The sequence below is a fragment of the Pogoniulus pusillus genome, chromosome 2 (assembly GCF_015220805.1).
Source record: "Pogoniulus pusillus isolate bPogPus1 chromosome 2, bPogPus1.pri, whole genome shotgun sequence".
Classification (NCBI taxonomy): Eukaryota; Metazoa; Chordata; class Aves; order Piciformes; family Lybiidae; genus Pogoniulus; species Pogoniulus pusillus.
In genome coordinates this window covers 18,096,861-18,118,478 of record NC_087265.1, presented here as the reverse complement: position 1 = coordinate 18,118,478, position 21,618 = coordinate 18,096,861, and the positions used below count along the sequence as shown (strand labels likewise).

The 21,618-nt window shown below is 40.2% G+C and overlaps 1 protein-coding gene across 2 annotated transcripts in view; it reads right to left on the bottom strand.

Annotated features, from left to right (window-relative positions):
- The window catches only part of CNTNAP5 (contactin associated protein family member 5), a 366,715-nt gene that overhangs the window by 134,522 nt on the left and 210,575 nt on the right, over window positions 1-21,618 (bottom strand). For both annotated transcript variants that reach the window (XM_064157679.1, XM_064157672.1), the window contains exon 11: window positions 16,511-16,617. In XM_064157679.1, coding sequence (XP_064013749.1) covers window positions 16,511-16,617 — 107 coding nt within the window. The remainder of the gene's footprint in view (window positions 1-16,510; window positions 16,618-21,618) is intronic.

The window sequence follows — 21,618 nt, the reverse complement described above, 5'->3', positions numbered from 1 at the left end:
AGACATGAAGATTCAGTAGATGCAGATGATCTACTCATCTTCAGGTGGCCCCTTTGTCCCTGCAAGTTTGGAAAAAAAGAGGTTGTATACAACTAAAAATCAGGCTAGGGGTACTCAGCTGGTATAAATCTGAAGGGATATACAAGGTTCAATGAAAGTGCAGTTAGTCTGTCAGAAGAAAATATATCCTGAGATGTTTTCCTCTTGGTTATATGAGAATTCCAACATCAAATAATAGAAAGTAGCAGGAAAAAGTGGAAAAGTGCTAAAAACTCAAAAACTCTAGCACATAAAATATATTCTAACCAACATGAATTACAGAAAAGCTGTTTTGATGAACAATTTATTTGGTAGCTGCACACTGAAAGTTTCCCGTGTCTGTATCTTAAGCATTTGCTACTGCATTCTTCTAGACTGGATGAGCCATTGCTTTTAGTTCTCTATTTTTTGCTGTATAATACATTAAGGAGAAAGTGATACATGCTTTCCAGCCACTGGCAGATACCATCACAAACATTTCAAGTGCACCATCCACTCCAAGCTCTTCTCAAGGTCTTTGCAGGTTGAGTCAATCACTCATTTCAGAATAAAGTTACGCAATCCCATTTGCTGAACAAGGCCTCATTACTCCAGTAACAACAAGCTGAAGCTGTCTTTATGGTTCAATGAAAGACAAAATCTCTTTGCAGTGATCCTTCTCTTTATGCAGTCAGAAATATTATACAAAAATAAAGACCAGATGAACAGTCAGCTGTGACTGCAAAGATGACAGAGCCCTAAATTTGAACATTGTCTTCACATTTATATTCTGTTTTGTGTGAGACTTGTCTGATGTAGATGGAAGTGTGGTTGTTTGGGGGACAGTAGGAAACCATTATTGTAGTTGTCATTAAAGAGTCGCTATTTATATATGTAATGCAGCCTCACTTCCAAGAAGCGACCACCAAGTGTAATTGTGGATCTGTCAATGAATGCATACATTTTAATACCAAGTGACGTTTGCAGTAGAAGTACCCCTTTTTAGTAAAGGAGAGGTATTAATCGGTTCATTCAGAATAGAAACTACCAACAATGTTAAAGTATTATTTATAAACAAAAAAACAAACAAACAAGACCAATACCACAATCAAAAAAGTAATGATTTTATTCCTTTCTATGAAGCATTTTAATAGTTCCCTAAAGTTTGTTTTCAAATTTTAAAATAGTCACAAACATGGGACCAAACCAACACAAGTAATGTTCTTTATGGGCTGCTCATGAAAAGCTTGTGTCGTGGAGGGCCTGTAGGCCTGAAAATAGGCTTATTTATGCCTTGTCCTGCCTGGACATGTTTTCCTGCCTAAACCAGAGGTAAACATACTAAACGAGCACAAAGAGACACAACAGACCTGGTGCCACAAAGTCTGGCCTGCCTAGGGTCTATGTTGTACAAGGTGTTTGTAAACATGTCGTGTAAGCCCCCACACGCCTAGCTCGTGTCTGCCTAGTGTAAGGCCCATGTGATTCCCATATTTGGCGAAAGTCCAGGCAAGTGGCATTTGCCTATTATGGTAAGGTTTGGCTGACTGCCAACATGATTGGTCACTCTAGTGGCCAAAGGGCTATTAATCTCGGTCCACATTCAATAAATAGGGGTACACAGGTAAACAACGTGCTCGGACTCCCTGCAGCTGTCGTGGATGGGGTATTCTGCAACCTACACCGATTAGGCAGAGGGGAGAAATTAATTAATGTGAGAGAATATTTATAAAAATATATATATCTTTATTAACTTCCAATATCCCCATCCACAAAAAAGGTCGGATGGAGGAACCTGGGAACTACAGACCCGTCAGCCTGACCTCAGTGCCAGGGAAACTGATGGAGCAGGTTCTCTTGGGGCCAATAACTGCGCACCTGAGGGATGGCAAAGATCTCAGGTCCAGCCAGCATGGGTTTAGGAAGGGCAGATCCTGCCTTTCTAACCTGATCTCCTTCTATGATCAGGTGACCCGCTTGGTGGATGTGGGGAGGCCTGTGGATGTAGTCTATCTGGACTTCAGCAAGGCCTTTGACACTGTCCCCCACAGCAAACTGCTGGCTAAGCTGTCAGCCCGCGGCTTGGATGGTAACACTCTGTGCTGGGTTAGGAACTGGCTGGAGGGCCGGACCCAGAGAGTGGTGGTGAATGGTGCCACATCCAGCTGGAGGCCAGTCACTAGTGGTGTCCCTCAGGGATCTGTGCTGGGCCCCATCCTCTTTAACATCTTCATAGATGATCTGGATGAGGGCATGGAGTCAGTCATCAGCAAGTTTGCAGATGACACTAAGCTGGGGCAGATGTGACTGAGCTGGAGGGCAGAAGGGCTCTGCAGCGGGACCTTGACCGCCTGGACAGATGGGCAGAGTCCAATGGGATGGGGTTCAATAGCTCCAAGTGCAGGGTGCTGCACTTTGGCCACAACAACCCCATGCAGAGATACAGGCTGGGGTCGGAGTGGCTGGAGAGCAGCCAGACAGAGAGGGATCTGGGGGTACTGATTGATACCCGCCTGAACATGAGCCAGCAGTGTGCCCAGGTGGCCAAGAGAGCCAGTGGCATCCTGGCCTGCATCAGGAATGGTGTGGTCAGCAGGAGCAGGGAGGTCATTCTGCCCCTGTACTCTGCACTGGTCAGACCACACCTCGAGTACTGCGTTCAGTTCTGGGCCCCCCAGTTTAGGAAGGACACTGAGATGCTTGAGCGTGTCCAGAGAAGGGCGACGAGGCTGGTGAGAGGCCTCGAGCACAAGCCCTACGAGGAGAGGCTTAGGGAGCTGGGGTTGTTTAGCCTGGAGAAGAGGAGGCTCAGGGGTGACCTTATTGCTGTCTACAACTACCTGAAGGGTGGTTGTGGCCAGGAGGAGGTTGCTCTCTTCTCTCAGGTGGCCAGCTCCAGAACAAGAGGACACAGCCTCAGGCTGCGCCAGGGGAAATTTCGGCTCGAGGTGAGGAGAAAGTTCTTCACTGAGAGAGTCATTGGGCACTGGAATGGGCTGCCTGGGGAGGTGGTGGAGTCGTCGTCCCTGGGGCAGTTCAAGGCAAGGTTGGATGTGGCACTTGGTGCCATGGTCTAGCCTTGAGCTCTGTGGTAAAGGGTTGGACTTGATGATCTGTGAGGTCTCTTCCAACCTTGGTGATACTGTGATACTGTGATATTGTGATATTTTCAACTCTCGCCACCCCTGACCACTGAACTTTAATATTAAATTGTTCTTTACACGGTTATGAAGACATTATGGGAATATATATCTACAGAAACTTATTAATAACTAGCAAACATTGAAACTATTAACAAAGAGAGTTTTCCCCACAGCTTAATGTCGCTTGGGGTCTTACACTATTTGCCCAGCAAAGCTGAGCTGAAAGCTGCTCTCTGCTTTTGGCAGAGGTAACAGAAATTACAGAGGCATTTCAAGTATTTACTCACAATTCAGATTGATAAGAAATCACCCTCCAGAGCTACGTCACAGCCTATTGCAAGTGTCCAATTCTTCAGGGTCTCATCTCTGCCTGTGGACTTTGAGGACAAAATCTTCCGGTTTCAGGGGAAATAAGAGTTTCTGACCTTTCTGCTGGTTTCTGCTGGCTGCTCTCTCCAGGGGTACGCAGGCAGGATCTCCAGGTGCAGAGGCAGGATTCTGTGCAGTCTGAGCACAGGTCTAATGCTGGTTTCTCAGGCCGATCGAATGCAGACAAGTGGCTCTGCTCCTGGCAACCTGCGGCAATGGTGCGCACCAGGCAACCATATAAAGGCAGGCATAAAGCTGCAAGGAAGTACACAGGCAGGCAAGCAAGCAATGTGGCGGAGCCACAAGTAATGTGGGGAAGGCTGCACGTGAGCCTGTGCGCCCCTATTTATTACATGTGAGCCGAGAGTTAATGGTCTCATTGGCCACTCAAATGACCAATCAGATTGGCAGTCAGCCAAACCTTACCATACTAGGTAAAACCCACAGGCCTGGACTCCAAATGTGAGAATCACATGGGCCCAGCACCAGGCAGGCACGAGCTGGGCATGTGGGGACTTACACAGTCAGGTGTCCTGGGCAACTGACTTTATGGCACCAGGTCTGTTGTGCCCCTTTGTGCTCGTTTACCCCTGGTGCAGGCAGAGAGACATGTCCGGGCAGAGCAGGCATAAATAAGCCTGCTTTCGGGCCTACAGGCCCTCTACAACAAGCTTGGACCCCGTACATTGCTTGCCTGCTTGCATACTTAGTTGCAGAGCTCAATTAAGCCTGCCTATATATATGTGGACCCCACAGTCTCCCAGCCAGCTGTGCACACTTGCACACCACTGTGTTATCAGGACCAGATCCTGTATTGCCTGCCTTTACCTACAGAGTGCAGACTCCCAACAAGCCATGCATATCTTGCATGCCCACTGCCTTATCATTGCCTGGTAAGCGTTATTGCCACTGATTAACCAGGAAGCAGACTCCGGATTGTCTGCACACAATTGGCCTGCTAGCCACGTGAGAACTGTGCTCAGACTGCATGACATCCTACTCCTGCACCTGGGATCCTGCCTAAGAATCCCTGGACAGAGCATCTAGGACAAGCCAGCAGCACAAGGGCAGAGAGACTGCATCCTTCACCTGGAGAACCAGGTCAGAGACTGTCACTTCCCCACAAGCTGGGAAGATTCATCCTCTCCCCACAAGCTGGAGGATTCCAGGCTCAAAGTCCACAGGCAAATACTCCCCTGAAGGTTGGACACTAGTAATAGGCTGTGACACGGCCCTGGAGGGTGATTGATGATTAATAAGAATTGTGAGTAAATGCTTTAATGCCTCTGTCATATCTGTTACCTCTGCCATACAGCAGAATCATTTTCCAGCCCTTTCTGCTGGGCAAATAGTATATAGACCCCAAATGATATTTGCTGCAGTGAAAAATCCTCTCTCTGTTTATAGTTTGAATGTTTGCTAGTTATTAACAAGTTACTGTAGATATTTATCCTAGAATGTTTTCATGACAGTGTAGAATCATTTTAATATTAATATAGAGTGGTTGGGGGTGGCAAGAGTTCAGAACATTGAGTATAATAAATATATATTTTTATAGAATATTATTTCACCCCAATTAATTTCTCCCCTTAGCCAAATTTGGCATAGGCAGCAGAATACCCCTTCGCAACAGCTTGTTTTTTTAAAAAAAAACCTTAACCAAGAACTTTAAAAAAAAAATCAAAAAATGAACTTTCCAAGTTTTGTTTTGTCTCAAAAAAGCAAGATCAGTTTTCTTTCTCTAACTTTCCCAGTCATTTTTCGACTAATTTTGACTTATACCAGCTATTGAAAACAAAATGACAGTTTTGAGTAATGCTTGTTTCACTAAGCCAGAACCACCGAAAATCAGTTTATGATTTTCAGCCACTGCTGTGTTTCCTCAGGCCCTTTTGGGAACAAGCTTCACTATTGTGAAACAGCTCTGCAGTTCCTGCCACTGAATTCCCACAGGCACTCAGGATAAAGCTATTTGCTTCATGGAGTTGCATTACGAATGTTCTCAATGGAAAGAGATGTCAGTAGCATGCCCCTGCAAGTATGGCTTGCACCTCACAGTCAGGTATGGCAGGTAAAAGCATTAAAGTAAGCTACAGCACAGATTAAAATCAAAGTGTAAAAGGTGTAACAGGGGCAGTGCTAGCTGACAGTGATGCTTGTAACAGTGACTATTCCAGGAAGACAAAACATGAAACAGGTTGACTCCAAGGTCCCAGATTTAGTAAGGGAAACTGGACATCAGAAATACCTGCTTCACTTAGTCACAAAAAAAAAAAAAAAAAAAAAAGGTATATTCTGTTGCCCTTTATCCATTTATTTTTCCCCCAGAATCACTACAACATTGGATCTTGGGCTGATTTTGTAGTGCACTCTTTAAATATTTTTTTTGTAAAGGCTGCTGCAATGTTTCATAAGAAGTTCACAATCCTCCCAGAGATAGCTACAGAAACTGATGCAGCCTGAGAGCCCCATTCTTCATACCAAGAGATGTTTCCAAAAGTACTGTATGTGCTCTTGCTTACCTGCTAGGATGAGCCATGCTGATGGTATTCCAGGATGCACAACACTAGCAGCTTTCAAGATATCTATCTCTCAAGCCCTTATAATCCTCTGTGAAACACATATACCAAAATTCTCTCTTAGGTATCTCTTTCAGCTTTAAGTACCTCAAATTAAACAAGCTTTTCAGATCACCAACTCATCAAATTCAGAGCGCTTATTCTGAACATGGCTTTACTAACTGATCATAATGGATATCTTTTCCTTTAGTTTTCTTCTCATTTTCCCAGGTGCTTAAGAAATCACAGAATCATAGAATCAACCAGGTTGGAAGAGACCTCCAAGATCATCCACTCCAATCTATCATCCAGCTCTATCCAGTCAACTAGACCATGGCACTAAGTGCCGCATCATCCAGGCTTTTCTTCAACACCTCCAGGGATGGCAACTCCACCACTTCCCTGGGCAGCCCATTCCAATGCCAATCACTCTCTCTGGGAAGAACTTCCTCATAACATCCAGCCTAGACCTCCCCCGGCACAACTTGAGACTGTGTCCCCTTGTTCTATTGCTGGTTGTCTGGGAGAAGAGACCAACCCCCACCTGGCTACAGCCTCCCTTCAGCTAGTTGTAGACAGCAATGAGGTCATCCCTGAGCCTCCTCTTCTCCAGGCCGCACACCCCCATCTCCCTCAGCCTCTCCTCACAGGGTTTGTGTTCCAGGCCTTTCACCAGCTTTATAGCCTTTCTATGGACATGTTCCAGCATCTCAACATCTCTCTTGAATTGAGGGGCCCAGAACTGGACACAGTACTCAAGGTGTGGCCTGACCAGTCCTGAGTACAGGGGAAGAATAACCTCCCTTGTCCTACTGGCCACACTGTTCCTGATGCAGGCCAGGATGCCATTGGCTCTCTTGGCCACCTGGGCACACTGCTGGCTCATCTTCAGCCTACTATTTACCAGTACCCCCAGGTCCCTTTCTTCCTGGATGCTCTCCAGCCACTCTGTCCCCAGCCTATAGCACTGCTTGGGATTGTTGTGGACAAAGTGCAGAAATCTACACTTGGCCTTGTTAAATCTCACCCCATTGGCCTCTGCCCACCCATCCATCCTGTCTAGGTCCCTCTGCAGGGATCTCCTACCTTCAACACCTGCTCCTAGCTTGGTGTCATCTGCAAACTTGCTGATGATGGACTCAATCCCCTCGTCCAGATCATCAATAAAATCATTGAACAGGAAGGGACCCAGCACTGATCCTTGGAGAACACCACTACTGACTGGCTGCCAACTGGATGTGGCATCATTCACCACCCCTCTCTGGGCCCAGCCTTCCAGCCAGTTCTTGACCCCTATCAGAGTGAATCTGTCCAAGCCACGAGCTGCCGGCTTTGCTGGGAGCTTGTTTTGGCAGACAGTGTCAAAGGCTTTGCTGAAGTCCAGGTAGACTACATCCACAGCCTGCCTCACATTCACCAGGCTTGAAAAAATGTTTTTTCAAACTTTTATCAGTATTTATAATGTAAATACTTAATCCCCAATCCACTGTCAACCAATTCTCTTACATCTCCTGGTATATAAAGATTCATAAGCTCAAAAATCAAAATTATGGAAACATACATATCTCATATTTTTTCATGCCACACACAGTAAATCTGTAGAGAAGCACATTAGTGAAGCTATAAATATGCACTTTGACTGACTGAGGTTCAAACTATTGATCCATGATTGAGCCTTCAATGACAGAAAGGCATCAAGTTTTTAATGCCATTGTAAGAACCTGTTTTGACCTTCTGTGTACATTGAGCTACAGAATTTCATTTTCTCATGCCTGCATCAAGACCCTAACAGCTGGTCAGACAGAGCACACACAGTACACTGAAAGCTGTAATCAATTCTAACTAGGCTGCGATCTCTCTTAGCTTTATTCTACAACTGAAAATTCAGACTTGATTCACCACACTGCAGGAGCCTGACAAGTTTTAAATATGAGCAATTTCATCACTGTTCAGCTCTCTGAAGTATCTTGAATCTATTAATCCAAATTAATTACAGTCCTTAAAACAGAAGAGACTATCCCTGTCCTAGCTGAAATCTTTTATAGCGCATGACTGAATACAAACATTTGCTAGGTCAACCTTCCATCCTTTCCAATAAAACATATTTTTATTCAGCTTTTCACTGACTATCTGTTGCTATACTGACATTTGCCTTTCCATCTTACTTTTGCCCTAACAAGCTCACCTGCAGTCTCCATGATAACCTTCATTAAGCATATGCTTACTGTTTCATTGTGAAGCTACCTGGTAGATAAGCCTTTAGCTGCCCCCATTTTTTTTTCTTTTTCACTTAACAACTCTGTTTCCTTTGGCCCCATATTTCTAACTTGTAAAACCTCTCCACTTTCTCAGACCACTTTAATTTCTTTTTTCACCTTCAGCCATATTTTGGCTAAAAAAAGGAACAAAGAAGACTTGAAATCCTGCAAATGATAATATTTAAAGTCCTTTCTTTCCAGTGGATGAATGGATATTTGATTCACCCAAGTACATGCCTTCTTCACCCATATGTAAAATAGTTCTCGCTTTTGGACTTAGTGCAGGGATTACAGTAATACCCAGACTTCAGTTTTACTTCTGTGAGACCAAGAAAGGTAAATATCTTGCCCCTCTACCCAGTAAACTGTTACCTATGTAGATACAACCAAGAGCATAAGCCTCAAATGAACAGCAGTTTGTTTAATTGTGGATTTTTGTTTGTGGGTTTGTTTTGTTTTGTCTTTTTTTAATCAGAGAACTCTGTCCTTTTCTGTATTTAATGGATGACAAGATAATTTTTCTCAAAAAAATAAAAGCAAATCTTAAAATTCTCCATATTTCTTTCTTACTGTACTTCCAGTTCATTTGGAAACTGATCACACACATTCCATTGAAAATACTCTGAGCTGGAGAATCAGAATTTGAGCTGTACTAGTTATGATTAGTGAAATGAATCCTCTAGCATTGTAGTTTCTAGACTGGATTCTCACAATCTAATAGAAATAGCTGATAATTTTAAATTTCTTAGATGGAGATAACATTTTATGGGAATACAATATATCAAAAACATTACAGAGGTGTAAAGAACTTGAATTCTTGATTAATTAAATCACTCCCTGGCTGAAACACAGCAGCAAGACAGATGCTGCTATGCACTAACAACTGCACAATCATGAAAAATTTCAGGCAGAACACTTACTGCCAGATCATTTGGGACTCATTTCATTGCTTTACAATTCTTTGCACCCTAGATGCAAAGAGCAATAATAGGCCTTTAATAATTATTGTCTTCTGAGGTGAAAAATTACTTATTGGTTAGACTGGAAAGCCCAGTAAGAGCTGGGGATTCAGCTTGGATATGCAAACATCCCCGGGCTGACATTGGACAAATGGCAGGAACAAATGCTGACACAGATTGAATTAAGCATGCTCACGGAAGTGCTTAGAGCTCCTGAAGGCAGACTGGAGATGACTGTTCCACTCTCTGCCTGTACACCTCAGACCTGACAATTTTGTTCTTACATTCTTGGAGTAATGAGTGCTCGATCAAGCATGTTTCTCAATAACAAATAAAACAACATGCAATGGGAGCTTTCTCTCTCTTCTCACTCCAACAGCAGAGGGATTAGCATAGGCAATGAAGTCTGGAAATTATTATCATTTTCACCTTTACAATACAGTTGTCTTGTTAAACATCAGGAAATGAAATCCGTACTCTCAAAAACTGGATTTTGACAGCTCTACTGTTGACAGACTAATGCAGTCCCCACTGTGATGTGCCTGGATGACAGATGGCTTATTTTTTTCCTTTTTAAAAATATGTATTTACTCATCTGATAAAGAAAATGTTATTTTTCATAGATGGCTTTAAAATTACTTTCACCAAAATGTCACCTAAATGGATGCTTGTGAGGGATCCTTCCATTACACTTGGGGATTAGACAATTTCCTACAATTCAAACTAAGACTCCCCTCAGCTGAGGTACAAAAGGTCATGTCAGCCTATCCCCATCTGTCACTTCCCTGCTGAGTTTTGAAGGCAACTGTGTCAGTCACATACCCCAGCAGCCCCTGCCCATTGCTGGCGCAGGGTGACCTGCAAGTCCTGCAAGTGCTGCAAGAAAGCAGGAAGACCTACATCATTTTAAGAGTAATGACCAAGAGCATGGTATTTCAGCTTTGCTCTTCAAATTAGTGATGCTCCTATGCTGATGATCATATCTAATGCAGACAAGCTTCAAAGAGAGATTGAGTTATTCCCCAACATGCTCAGTTCTGAAGTCCCAAAGTGGAATATCCTCTTTGTTATTTATTAGGAAATGTCAGGCACAGGGAAAAACTTTTTTTTAAACTTTTTTTTTTTTTTAAATGAAATGCAGATGTACAATTTATAGATACATGACGTGAAGGGAAAGCATTAATAAGACAGCAAATTATTACAAAATTCATATGCCAGAAGCATGGTGTGAACAAAAATATCAAGTAAAGTACCAAAGGCTTGATACGAATATTAATCATGTTATGTTTAGCCAAAGAACAACAAGGTGTTTAAAAACACGTGGAAAAAAAACCTGCTCCATGAATCTCAGACAGGAAAACTGGTTACTCAGGACATGTAAATGACATGACCACACTCACTTTTAGACATCTGGTGGACTGAAACTTTCTGTGCCTCATTTGCCCAGGCAGCAAATGTGTATGCATCTCCCTACGTTGGAACACAGTAGAATTACCAAATCCATGGCTGGCACTTTATGATCCAGCTCTGGTATTGCTAACAATCTGGCTGAGGCTATATTAAGCTTTGAAGAATAAAAGTTACGTATATGATAAGCATATTAATACTAAAAAGTATATTTGCAAAGCCTGAAGTTATGTTATTTCCTATCAGTGACTTTTGCATGATTGGATGGAGTTACCTAGGCCAATAAAACATATGTCTCTATGTGCAAGATGGACCACACACCAAAGCAAATATCCAGAACTAAACTACACTGTTAATAATAACATTGCAAAGCTTTGGGGTGTATTGACATTGCCAGAATATGAAGAATAAAACCGTTATGATGGTTCTCATAATCTTCTATACCAATATTCATCATCTAAGAGTAAAGGTCATCTGAAAATTATCATATCTAAAAATAACAGAAATACAGAAGGGGAAGATGAGGCTAAGAAACTAGCACAAGTCATAGAAAGAAAAGATTACTAATCATTATCTTGCAGTGAAGTTAAAACATTTTGTATCTTGGGGCCATTTTACACTGCCCTACCGCTTTCACTATTATAATTACAAGGAGAATTAATAGTAAAAGAGAGATGCCTATGCAGGTTTTAAACTATGAGTTTTCAGTTTAAAATATTTTGTATAAATTCACATTTACAATTCCTCCCCATCTATTTCTCTCATTCTCTCTCTGATTCTGATCTACCTTCAGCTGCCTACTGCACATCTAATCTCCCTGGCGTGTTTAAAGGTGGTTGATGAACTTACTATGGACATCCTATATCACAGTGAGATTAGTCAAGTTCTTAAAACAGCTCACAGAATGACACAGTCACAGTATCAGACAGCAAAAACTAGATGAGCTGAATCCCCACCCAGGCAATTTTCTCTAGCTGCATACTAACAGCAGTGTTTCTGCAAATAGAAAGCAGACATTACATTATTATCTCTTTTGCTATAGTTCATACATGTGATTACATAAAGAATCATCTCTTATCTGGATTATATCAGGCTACTCCAATACCTGTTGTATCAGGAGGCTACCCATCACACTGCAGAACTGGAGAAAGTATCTCTTATTAAAAAGGCTTCAGCTGAGCTAATCTTCCAGCCTATTTAAATGCAAGCTGCATGAAGCACATTTAAAAGATAAGCCAAAAAAACCAAACCCATGCATTTCACAGGTTTGTATCCTCAAACCACTGTTTTAGCTACAGATCAGCTCAAGCAGCAGTCAGCAAACAATAGTTTAAAAAGAAAGAATCCATACCATTTTGGTAGACAATATAGATCACATACCTTCTAATATACCTGCAAACTAGACCTTCTTCCCCAAAGAGGTGGAGAAACTAAAGCACAACACACTTGTACACGAGCAAATGTAACTCAGCTACCACTGGCTTAATATCCTGTAGGGTTATTCCTAGTTTCCCCAAAGTGCGGGCAGTGAAATGGGCACATGGGACAGTCAGTGCAAGTTCTATATCCCTCATTGAGTTACATGTCTTTATACACTTGTGTCAGCAAAACATTATACCATGATTTGGAGTTTCACAACTACAGGTAATGCAGACATGAAAACACTAATGAGTGCTGCAAGTAATTGGCAAGAAGATGTGAATTGCACGGGAAGCTGGAATGATGAGAGGTAAACACAAATCCTCTTTCCCCCTTGGAAGAAAAAAAATCTCATCTCCCCCCAAAAAAACCCAACAAAATACTTGGAAGGTATCAATAATATTCCACAAGCAGTATTCGAAGGAGGACTGACAGTTATTAAAGAGAGAATGGAATCATGCACCAGATAATAAGCTATTGTTTCAGTCTGGGCCATGAGCACAGCCAGTTCTGGAGAACAGAATCACCCCTACCCCTTTTCAAGAGTAAGAATGAGGATGCTGTATGCTGATTGGAAGTTTAGAGAGAAATTCCATTCATAAAAGCATATATATACAAGGCAATCAAGTATGATAAGTATAAAACCCACTAAGCCCAAACTGGGCTTCTAGAATCCTCCACCCTTTCCACCCCCAAGTCGGCCTGTAAGGTAGGCCAAAGATGCCCCCCACAAACAGCACCTACAAGGCCTCAGTGGCCCAAATCCCTGCTTGCCAGCTCTCCCATGAACCATGAGATAAGAGGAACACGTGCATAAAACTACCTTGTAAGCTGTGATGCCAGAAAGGGAATAGAATAACAATTTTACAATACCCTGGGACAAGCAGGTCCATCCCCCTGGGATGGCTCTCTGTCCCTACGGGTTTGTTTAAGGGAGACCTGGGATGCCTCAAACTACCACAGCTATGAAAGAAACAACCTGTTCAGAAATCATTCAGAGTCTCCCCATATGTTACCAAAATCCAGAAAACACCAATGGGTTTTACCTAATAGTTAAGTTCAGAGAAGTAAAGAGGAGAAGCAGGACATGAGGAGACTTCAGGGTGAAACTTGCCTGTCACAGAATAGCTGTTTATGGGGACATAATCCTATACCCTTCCAGTGGTGGATCTTCATCTGGGTCAGCTAGATTGCCACATCTCCTGTTAAAGTTTAGGAGCTTTCAGGATCAGAAAGGATTTTGAGTGAACAGAATACCTGAGGTTTGCAGAAGACTGCTTCTAGGAAGATTATATTAAGACAATGACTAGACCCAGCTAGTTATTTATGTGTGTCTTGAGATGTGCACTTTTGCTTTATCCACATGTCTTGAATTTCAAGTATACCCATTTTCAGTCATGACAGACACAATTTTGTCCCCTGTATCTGATGTGGTCATGCAAACATTGTCTCAGCTCTGTCTTCTATCACCTTACTGTTCTGCCTTGTAAATGTTTACTTCCTCCCTGTTACATCAAACTCAAATTATTTATATTTGATTTTCATGACATATTTCCAACCTATCTACCTGTTATCATTCTGCTATTTGCCTTGTCAAAAATGTCAAACTCCTCTGGTTACAAGCTCTTCTTGGTTTTCAAACATTTTTGCCTTCTCTCATGTCACTTCTTCGTGCCTGTAAGCATTCACTTTTTTCTTCTTTTTTAATTTCTATTTTATGATTTTTTCTTACAACAAAGTCTAGCAATAATTATGTACCTGAGACTGCCAGACTGATACTGCCACCTAAGATGCTGACGAAGATTTCCTGTCGCTCCATCACTTGCTCCAGCATGATTTTCTCTGTCATAAACTTAACAGCAAAGTCTTTGGAGCTGAGATAGTCTGCATTGTTAGTTGGTCCTCACAGCAGAATCCAGTGTGTCCATGAATATTTGGAAGAAAGCAGTAAAACTGCTTATGTATCAACCACAAAATGTATTTCAACACTTTACAGATGATAAAAGTAAGTTAGGGACAGTGCATTGTCTTCAGATTTCTGTTCTTAAAATTATAAAGTCTCCTATTATGAGCTGATAAAACATAAATTAGGTTTGTAAATGCATATCATGAAGTTCTTTCTAAAAGCATAGCATATTAACCACCTCTTACAAGCACCACACACAAAATTCACATTGCAGCTCAGACAGAAAAGAAATCCATCTGACAGTGAAAATATTTACATTGTGTCTGACTTGGAGCAGATTGCCAGTTAAACCTCTCCACTGTTGCTGCATGGACTTGGGTCTGAAGGGTAGTTTAATAAATGAAATTGCCTCTCCAAAGTGGTACAAGTTCAATTTCAGGCCTGTCAGCCTCAGTGTTCTAGTCAAAATCAAAACCTGTTGAGATAATGTTTCAAACTTAAGAAATCAGATGGTTTACTTTGATGGAACTACACTGAATTACATGATTGGAAGAGTTGTCTGTCATTGAGGATACTCTGGAGTTGTGATCGGATCTGTGGTTTTCATTCACCTGCTGCAAGGTAGTCCTGTACATCAGCCACTATCAGCTGAGTGATAACATTTCTTATTCTGCAGGTTTCTTATCAACCGTTTGCATTTGCCCACCAGCTTTGAACTGGTGTCATTGCACATTCCAAGCACACAAACGCATTTCTGCAGACTAACGTTGCAATTTATCAGCACTTCTTGGCTTGCAGGGCAGCTGGCTCCACAATCTAGCTGGAATCAAATTAGCTGTTGATAATAGGGTTGTAAATAAGCCGAGCAGCTGAATAGCTCTACATCACACGCCTGTACAGCTTGATCTGCTTAAAAAAAGATCTTTCTGAGAAATTTTTCTGAGTACTTTTTACATCAGTGAACTCCTAATAACAGCAGCTATGTATGTGCCTTTGAGAGCAGGAGAGTTTTCACCAGCTCCACGAAAATGTCTACAGGGAAAACCAGTAATGAATCAATCCTCTGCAGTGTAAGGTGGTCTCCTTTGGACACAACTGCACTGAACTAGAAGAGACAGACACAGAGTGAGCCTCAGACCCCTCAGCTAATATGACAGAGCAGCTGTAGCCTAGAGGTTAGCATCCCTTATTGCATTTGATGGTCCATAGCAACAGGCTTCTTCGTTCCCCAAGGAGCCTCTCCCTCCTCACCAGTGGATTTGGCCATCTAGCTTTGTACCAGCCATCAGCTGGTGTAAATACTCTGCTATGGCCTCAATCACTGCATGTGGTCTGTGTTGGGTTTGAAGAATTTAAAGAGGAATGACAAAAAAAATTGGACAAAAGTAAACCCTCTTCCCAATCTCTAAACTCAGCGTTTTTCTTCCCACCTTTCATTTGACTTGACACGATTTCTGTACCAAACTCTTAACTTCTTTTGTGCTTACAATGACACTTCAGATGACAAATCTATGAATAAGCCTCTCAAAGACATCTCTCTGTCAGCTGCAGACCCCACACCTAAGCTGACTTCACCATTAATTATAAAACCATTAAAGTATCCAGAATCAGGGTACAGCTGGAAACATTCTCAGGTTCAAACCCCTAAGTACATTTCTTTCTCTTCTTATTTTTAACTTAATAAGGAAAAATGTATCTCATCAGTCTGTGGTTTGAGTTATGCTAACTTACTCTTTTTTCTCTTTAATTCCAGTAACAGAATAGAAAGTTTACCTTCATCTTCTATTTTCCCTTTCAGTCAGCTGTATAAACAGACTTTATACTGGCTTCTCTGTTCTCTATTTTTTTAATTAGAATATCCAGCATGTTGTGCCTCTAGTGTTCAATTTATTTACTTTTTAAAACCCTATAAAATATCTTTAATGTTTCTTAAACTGTGGATTTCCATAGCTGAATGCTGCATGTACTGTCTCTTGCTAATAGCAGCAGCACAAATAGTAATTCAGCAAAATTGCAAACTAATAAATAGCTGAAAAATTAATTATTGCAACATGAACTTTCGGATCACCTAAAAGTAAAGAATATTATCTTGCTAAAGTGACATATAGCTCCAAACACAGAGCAAAATCATCTAGCTCAGCCCAGCTAAATTCAACTAAATTTATAATGACCAATGTGTCTGTTACATGTATGTAACATGACTGAATTTAATATTCGCTCAGGGAAAAAAAAAAGAAGAAAATAATCTGAATTTGATTTCTCCAAAATATTTGTCAAGAAACATGTATATTTAAAAATGGATTCCTGTGTGGTTCCAGCCCTATTCTTGAGTTGTTTAAACCATGTCAGGACATGCTACATCCTCCAATAAAATATGACCTCTGACAAAACTCATTTCTAGTTTCTGTGCCAGTTGAAACAGATTTGATATACCAGCTGCAGTAACAAATACTGTACATGTGAATTTACTTACAGTTATGACAGGTAGCTCCCATGTAGCCTGTATCATTACAATCACAGTAAAAGGTGGTCCAGGACTGAGAGCATTTTCCTCCATGTTCACAGTAGTTGGGTAAACATCTAATTGGAGACAAGGTCGGGTTTTGTATGGGTTTTTTTTGAAAAACAAAAACAAAATTATAAACATTTCAGTAAAAATTATGTGCTGGAAAAAAAAAATGTTTCAACTCCTCAGTCAGGCAGGAGTTTCCTATGGCTCAATCACTGTATAGTACCTGAAATCATTACTTATTCCTCTGATCACTTCAAATACAAATACTGAAAACAACAACATTTAATGTATCCAGCAAGTAGGTAAAGATCACTCCCAATAAAAACATGCCATTTGTCCTCCACTTGTTAGCAATTAAAGTGTCACAAACTTTCTGAGCAGAGAAAGAGCAGAGAAAGACAAGTTGCAGATGAAAATGCCATTGAAATCTTTTTTCAAAAGAGAATCTCCTGTTCTCTGATTAAATGGTCATCATTGTTATTACAATTAGGCCAACTTACATTCATGGTAACACAAACTGCATGCAAATCTCAGAAGTGAGAAGAAAAACATGCTTTAATTATGAGTTCTGTATGCTCTCTTCTTTCCCCTCATTTTAGTTGGTATGCCTCTAAAGTATTATTGTGAACAAAATTATTGGAAGAAGAAAGAGACACAATAACATGCAGCTTGGGAAGTGAACGGAAACAAAAGCTGTGGGAGATAAATTCAATCTACAAGACAAGACGTGAATGTTGATCTGAAGTACGCTGATGTAAATGCAGGCAGTGCCATGGAGTTACACCAGCCTAAATGGAAGCAGATTGTTCCATTGTTTGCTTTTTCTTTCCTCACCTCCCCAAATCCCACCCCCTAACATATATTAGATAATCTTTTTTACATTGTGTGTTAGGCTTTTGAAAAATGAGTAACATGTTTATACCACTAATTCAATTGTCATGGGTGGGTGGATAGAAAACAGGCAATCAATTTATCTTATACAACCAGTAATCCATTAGGGTTTGCTTTGCCGTAAATTGAGTTTGAAATCCTTTTTTAAAGTCCAGGTCTTTCAGTTGTGTTACTGGTGAAGTCTAGCTGTACTACTTGAAGATACGATTTTATTGTAGTTCATCTCATTCTTAAAATATTTTTACATTTAACTGTGACTTTCAGTCTGAGATTTTCTAGAATCCTTTAAATTAAAATGCATTTCACACATGCAAGCAGAAAACCTCTATGTCACTAACAGTCATCATCTTCACCAGCCCCACCAGGCAAGGATTCATCAACATACTTGAGTATAAGGCTGTTTAGAGCTGCCAAACACTGATTTTGGACATAGAGGCCTATTAGACTAATCTGTTGTCCTCACTATGTTGCATACAATTGCATACACACACAGTTATACATACATATATATATATATGTACAAACCCATCTATATGCGTGAGTCTAAGATTTGCTATAGAACTGAGGTTTTCTTGGGTTTTTACACCATTGTACATAACATTTTAAGCTCCAATAAAACATTAATATGAAATATTTATTTTGATTAATGCTTACTTAATATTATTTAATATTCAAATACTAGAGACATAAGGAATTGAAGAAGAAAGTATGTTATTCCTAACTATCTGTAACACCTTTTAAGACAATTACAAGCTATACTGGTCTTCTAGAAGTCATGGTTATGGCTTCTATTAATCATCGGGCTTAAATACAAAATGAAAAGAGAGAATAGGAAACAGATGTGTGGTTCACTGTGGCTCACCAGGAAGCTTTTTACATATTTGTGCAGAACACCTTTTTAGTAAAACAAAACACACAAAAAAAGAGATGGCAAAAACGAATGGGTTTGTCCCATCCTTGTAAAGAGAGAAGTCTGAGAAGGGATGGGATTTTGGCTTTTAATTGTGTGATATGGAAGCAACCAACAAAACTTAACACAGTTTAACATCCAGCCAGCTCCTCTGCCATTACATCCACATGTCTACGATGAAGAGAAATTTAGAGGCTTTGTGTCTATCCTGAAGAAAGCAACAGCTGCCTACAGAATGGCATAAACAGAGGTGGTTCATGTGTGATCTGCAACCAGCTATGCTCTGCAGGACAACACCAGCTCTCTCAAACCAGCAACTCCCCAAAAGCTTTGTCCCAAAGGCTAACGGAGAAGCACAGGGGTTCAACAGCTTTATGGTGATATGTATGGATTTTTCCCATGAGTAGATCTGCAATAATTTGCGCTTAAGTAATGCCTGACTTTGCCCTCAGCATATCACCCTTACTTCTGTCTGATTTACGGTGATAAAAATTCATTTATATCTCTTACACAATAGCAGCAGTTGTATTCATATCACTTGGGTGCTAGCAACAAGAGATATCTGATATTAATAGAGCTCTTTGGAGAGGGGTTAAAAAAATGGTATTATTACCACAATTTATATCATCAGTGTAACAGACAAATATGTTTTCTACCTATTTTAAGCTACCTTTTGTTAATTAACCCAATGCAGTAGACCTAATTACTAGTCATTTGTGGTTTGTATCAGAAACTTAGCCACATTTATTCCCCTAAAACCATTTCCTTTCAAAGGCTTTACACAAAGTTGAAGGTCAATTCTCATTGTTACTTGTCTTACAAATGCAGACACTTTTTCTTCACCCAACAATGAACAAAATGCAAGTTAAACTAAGTCTTGTAAACTTTAAATGATATTCAGAAATTTAGAATTAAGCCTTTTTTATTCCTTCATCTATTTGCTTTAATTAGCACTAACAGCATTGATCTTGGTTTTGGTCAGATAACCAAACCTTCTAGGAGCTTATGAAACAAATTTCTTTGCAGCTTTAATAATTACCATAATCCCATTCCAGCTGAACAGTTGTGTCTTCATTAAAAGCAAAATTTATCCTAATTGTCTGAGAACTCTAAATTAAAAAATAGCTATGATTAAAATTGATCAAGGAATAGATAAATCACACATTGTTCCATTTGCTAATTGTCTTGGATTCTCATGGCGAAGGATTTAAATGCATACATTTTAAAATATAAATTCATATTTGCATTCCAGTAGAATCAAGTAATGTTAGCAAAAGGAGTGGTATCACGGAAGGCTTAATAGGCAAAAAATTGCAGCAGGCAGCCTCTGGCCTATTTGCAACTGAAACAAACAAATACATCAACTCAATTTTTGCAATTATCATAAATGGAACACTGAAATTTAATTATTTGCCTAAGACAGTTTGTGACAGAGCAAGGGACTCTGATCTTCCAGAATCCAGAGTAATTCATCGAATATATTACAGTGAATGAATCTTATAAAAAATAAATGAAGCAAATAAAATGTTCCCTCCTTTAGCCAAGCTGGAAAACACACACCTTAGCCAACTAAGTGAGCAATATGCAGAGCTTGCACAAAAGCATTCACTGTCCTTAGATGAAACATTCACCTCTAAAACTGTATGTGCACTTCTTTTGAATTCAAAGGACAAGCTGCATAGATATTAGAGGGCAAAATTTGGCCCTTTGATAGGAATGATGAAGAATTAACAATGGCAAAATTACTTGAGTGGGAAGGCTGAAGGAGTTCTATCCATTTAATGTTACACTTGACTGGAAATAAATCCAGTACTTTCAATAAGCACCTCTCACATTTTCTTATAGTCAGCACAACACATCCTGCCTGTACCACTCTATTCTTCCTAAATAAAGAGGAAAAAATAGAACTATTAGAGACAGAAAAAGGAGCACATATTCTGAATATTAAGGCTGTCAATATACAAAATTTGGTGACAACCATTAAATCCCTAAAACTCAATAATTCACTAACAAGAAAACAAATGAAATTTAGAAGTTTCTCTATCAAGAAAGCATTTGCCTAAATCTTACCTCAAACTAGTTTCAATTCAGCATGTTTTCCTCTCTATGAGTTGCAGTTATTTCATGTACAATTAACAAATATAACATTGACAGGGATAAAGTAAGCACTAACATTATGATGAAACTCATGGTGTTATTGTGACAGCTGATACTTTCCTTCAGTAAAATGGTGTCTTTCCACTAATTTCAATAGATTGAGGCCAGTTGTAACAATCTTGGCATTGCTCCACTGAGCTGGAAACATACAAAATTCCTTGCCAAACATTATTTTGGTTCAAGAAACAGATACAAGGGGATACCAGACAAGCACTCAAAGAGAAATCCACCAGTGTTCCTACACAAACAACAAGTAACTTCAGGGATTTACCAAGGAGAAAACAAATGAAGACCAGAGTATTATAAAAGAAATACCATAGGAGCACATAGAATCACAGAATTCTTTTGGTTAGAATAGACCTTTAAGATCATCAAGTCAAATCATTAACCTAGCACTGCAAAGTCACCACTAAACCACATCCCTCAACACATCTACATGTCTTGTAAAAACCTGCAGAGATGGTGTTGTCACTACCACTTCCTTAGGCAGTCTGTTTCAATGCTTCACAACCCTTTTGGTAAAGATTTTTTCTTAATATTCAACCTAAACCTCCCCTGAGGCAACATTAAGCCATTTCCTCTTGTTAAGATGGACTGATGCCCATCTCACTACACCTCATTTCAGATAGAGAGAGTGATATGGTCTCACCTGACCCTCCTTTTCTTCACCCTATACAACCCCAGTTGCCTCAGCCACTTCTCTTGTGGCTCCAACTCTTACAGTGTTGCACTTACAGTCTTGTTTCCCCCTAGATTTCTGTTTGTGGCAAAATAGTGGACTAGGTTTCCTTAACTAAAAAGAACTACAAGAACCAGAAGGAGGAAAAGATAAAAAGGAGAAAGAGTATAAACAATATTAAGACAAGATGCAAAAGAATTAACACTCCAAATCTTTGGCATTCCTCAGCACACATTCCCTTGATCAGCATCAAATTTCTCAGCCTCACTATTCTCTTGCAACTTTAGACAACTGAACATCAGATTTTTAAAAGGTGCTGTAAAACACTTCTTTTTCTCTTTTTTTTTTTTTTAAAAAAGCCATCTACATGTTCTTCCCTTTATTTATTATGTCATGAGAAGTCACAGAATACAAACAGAACAGTAATGTGAA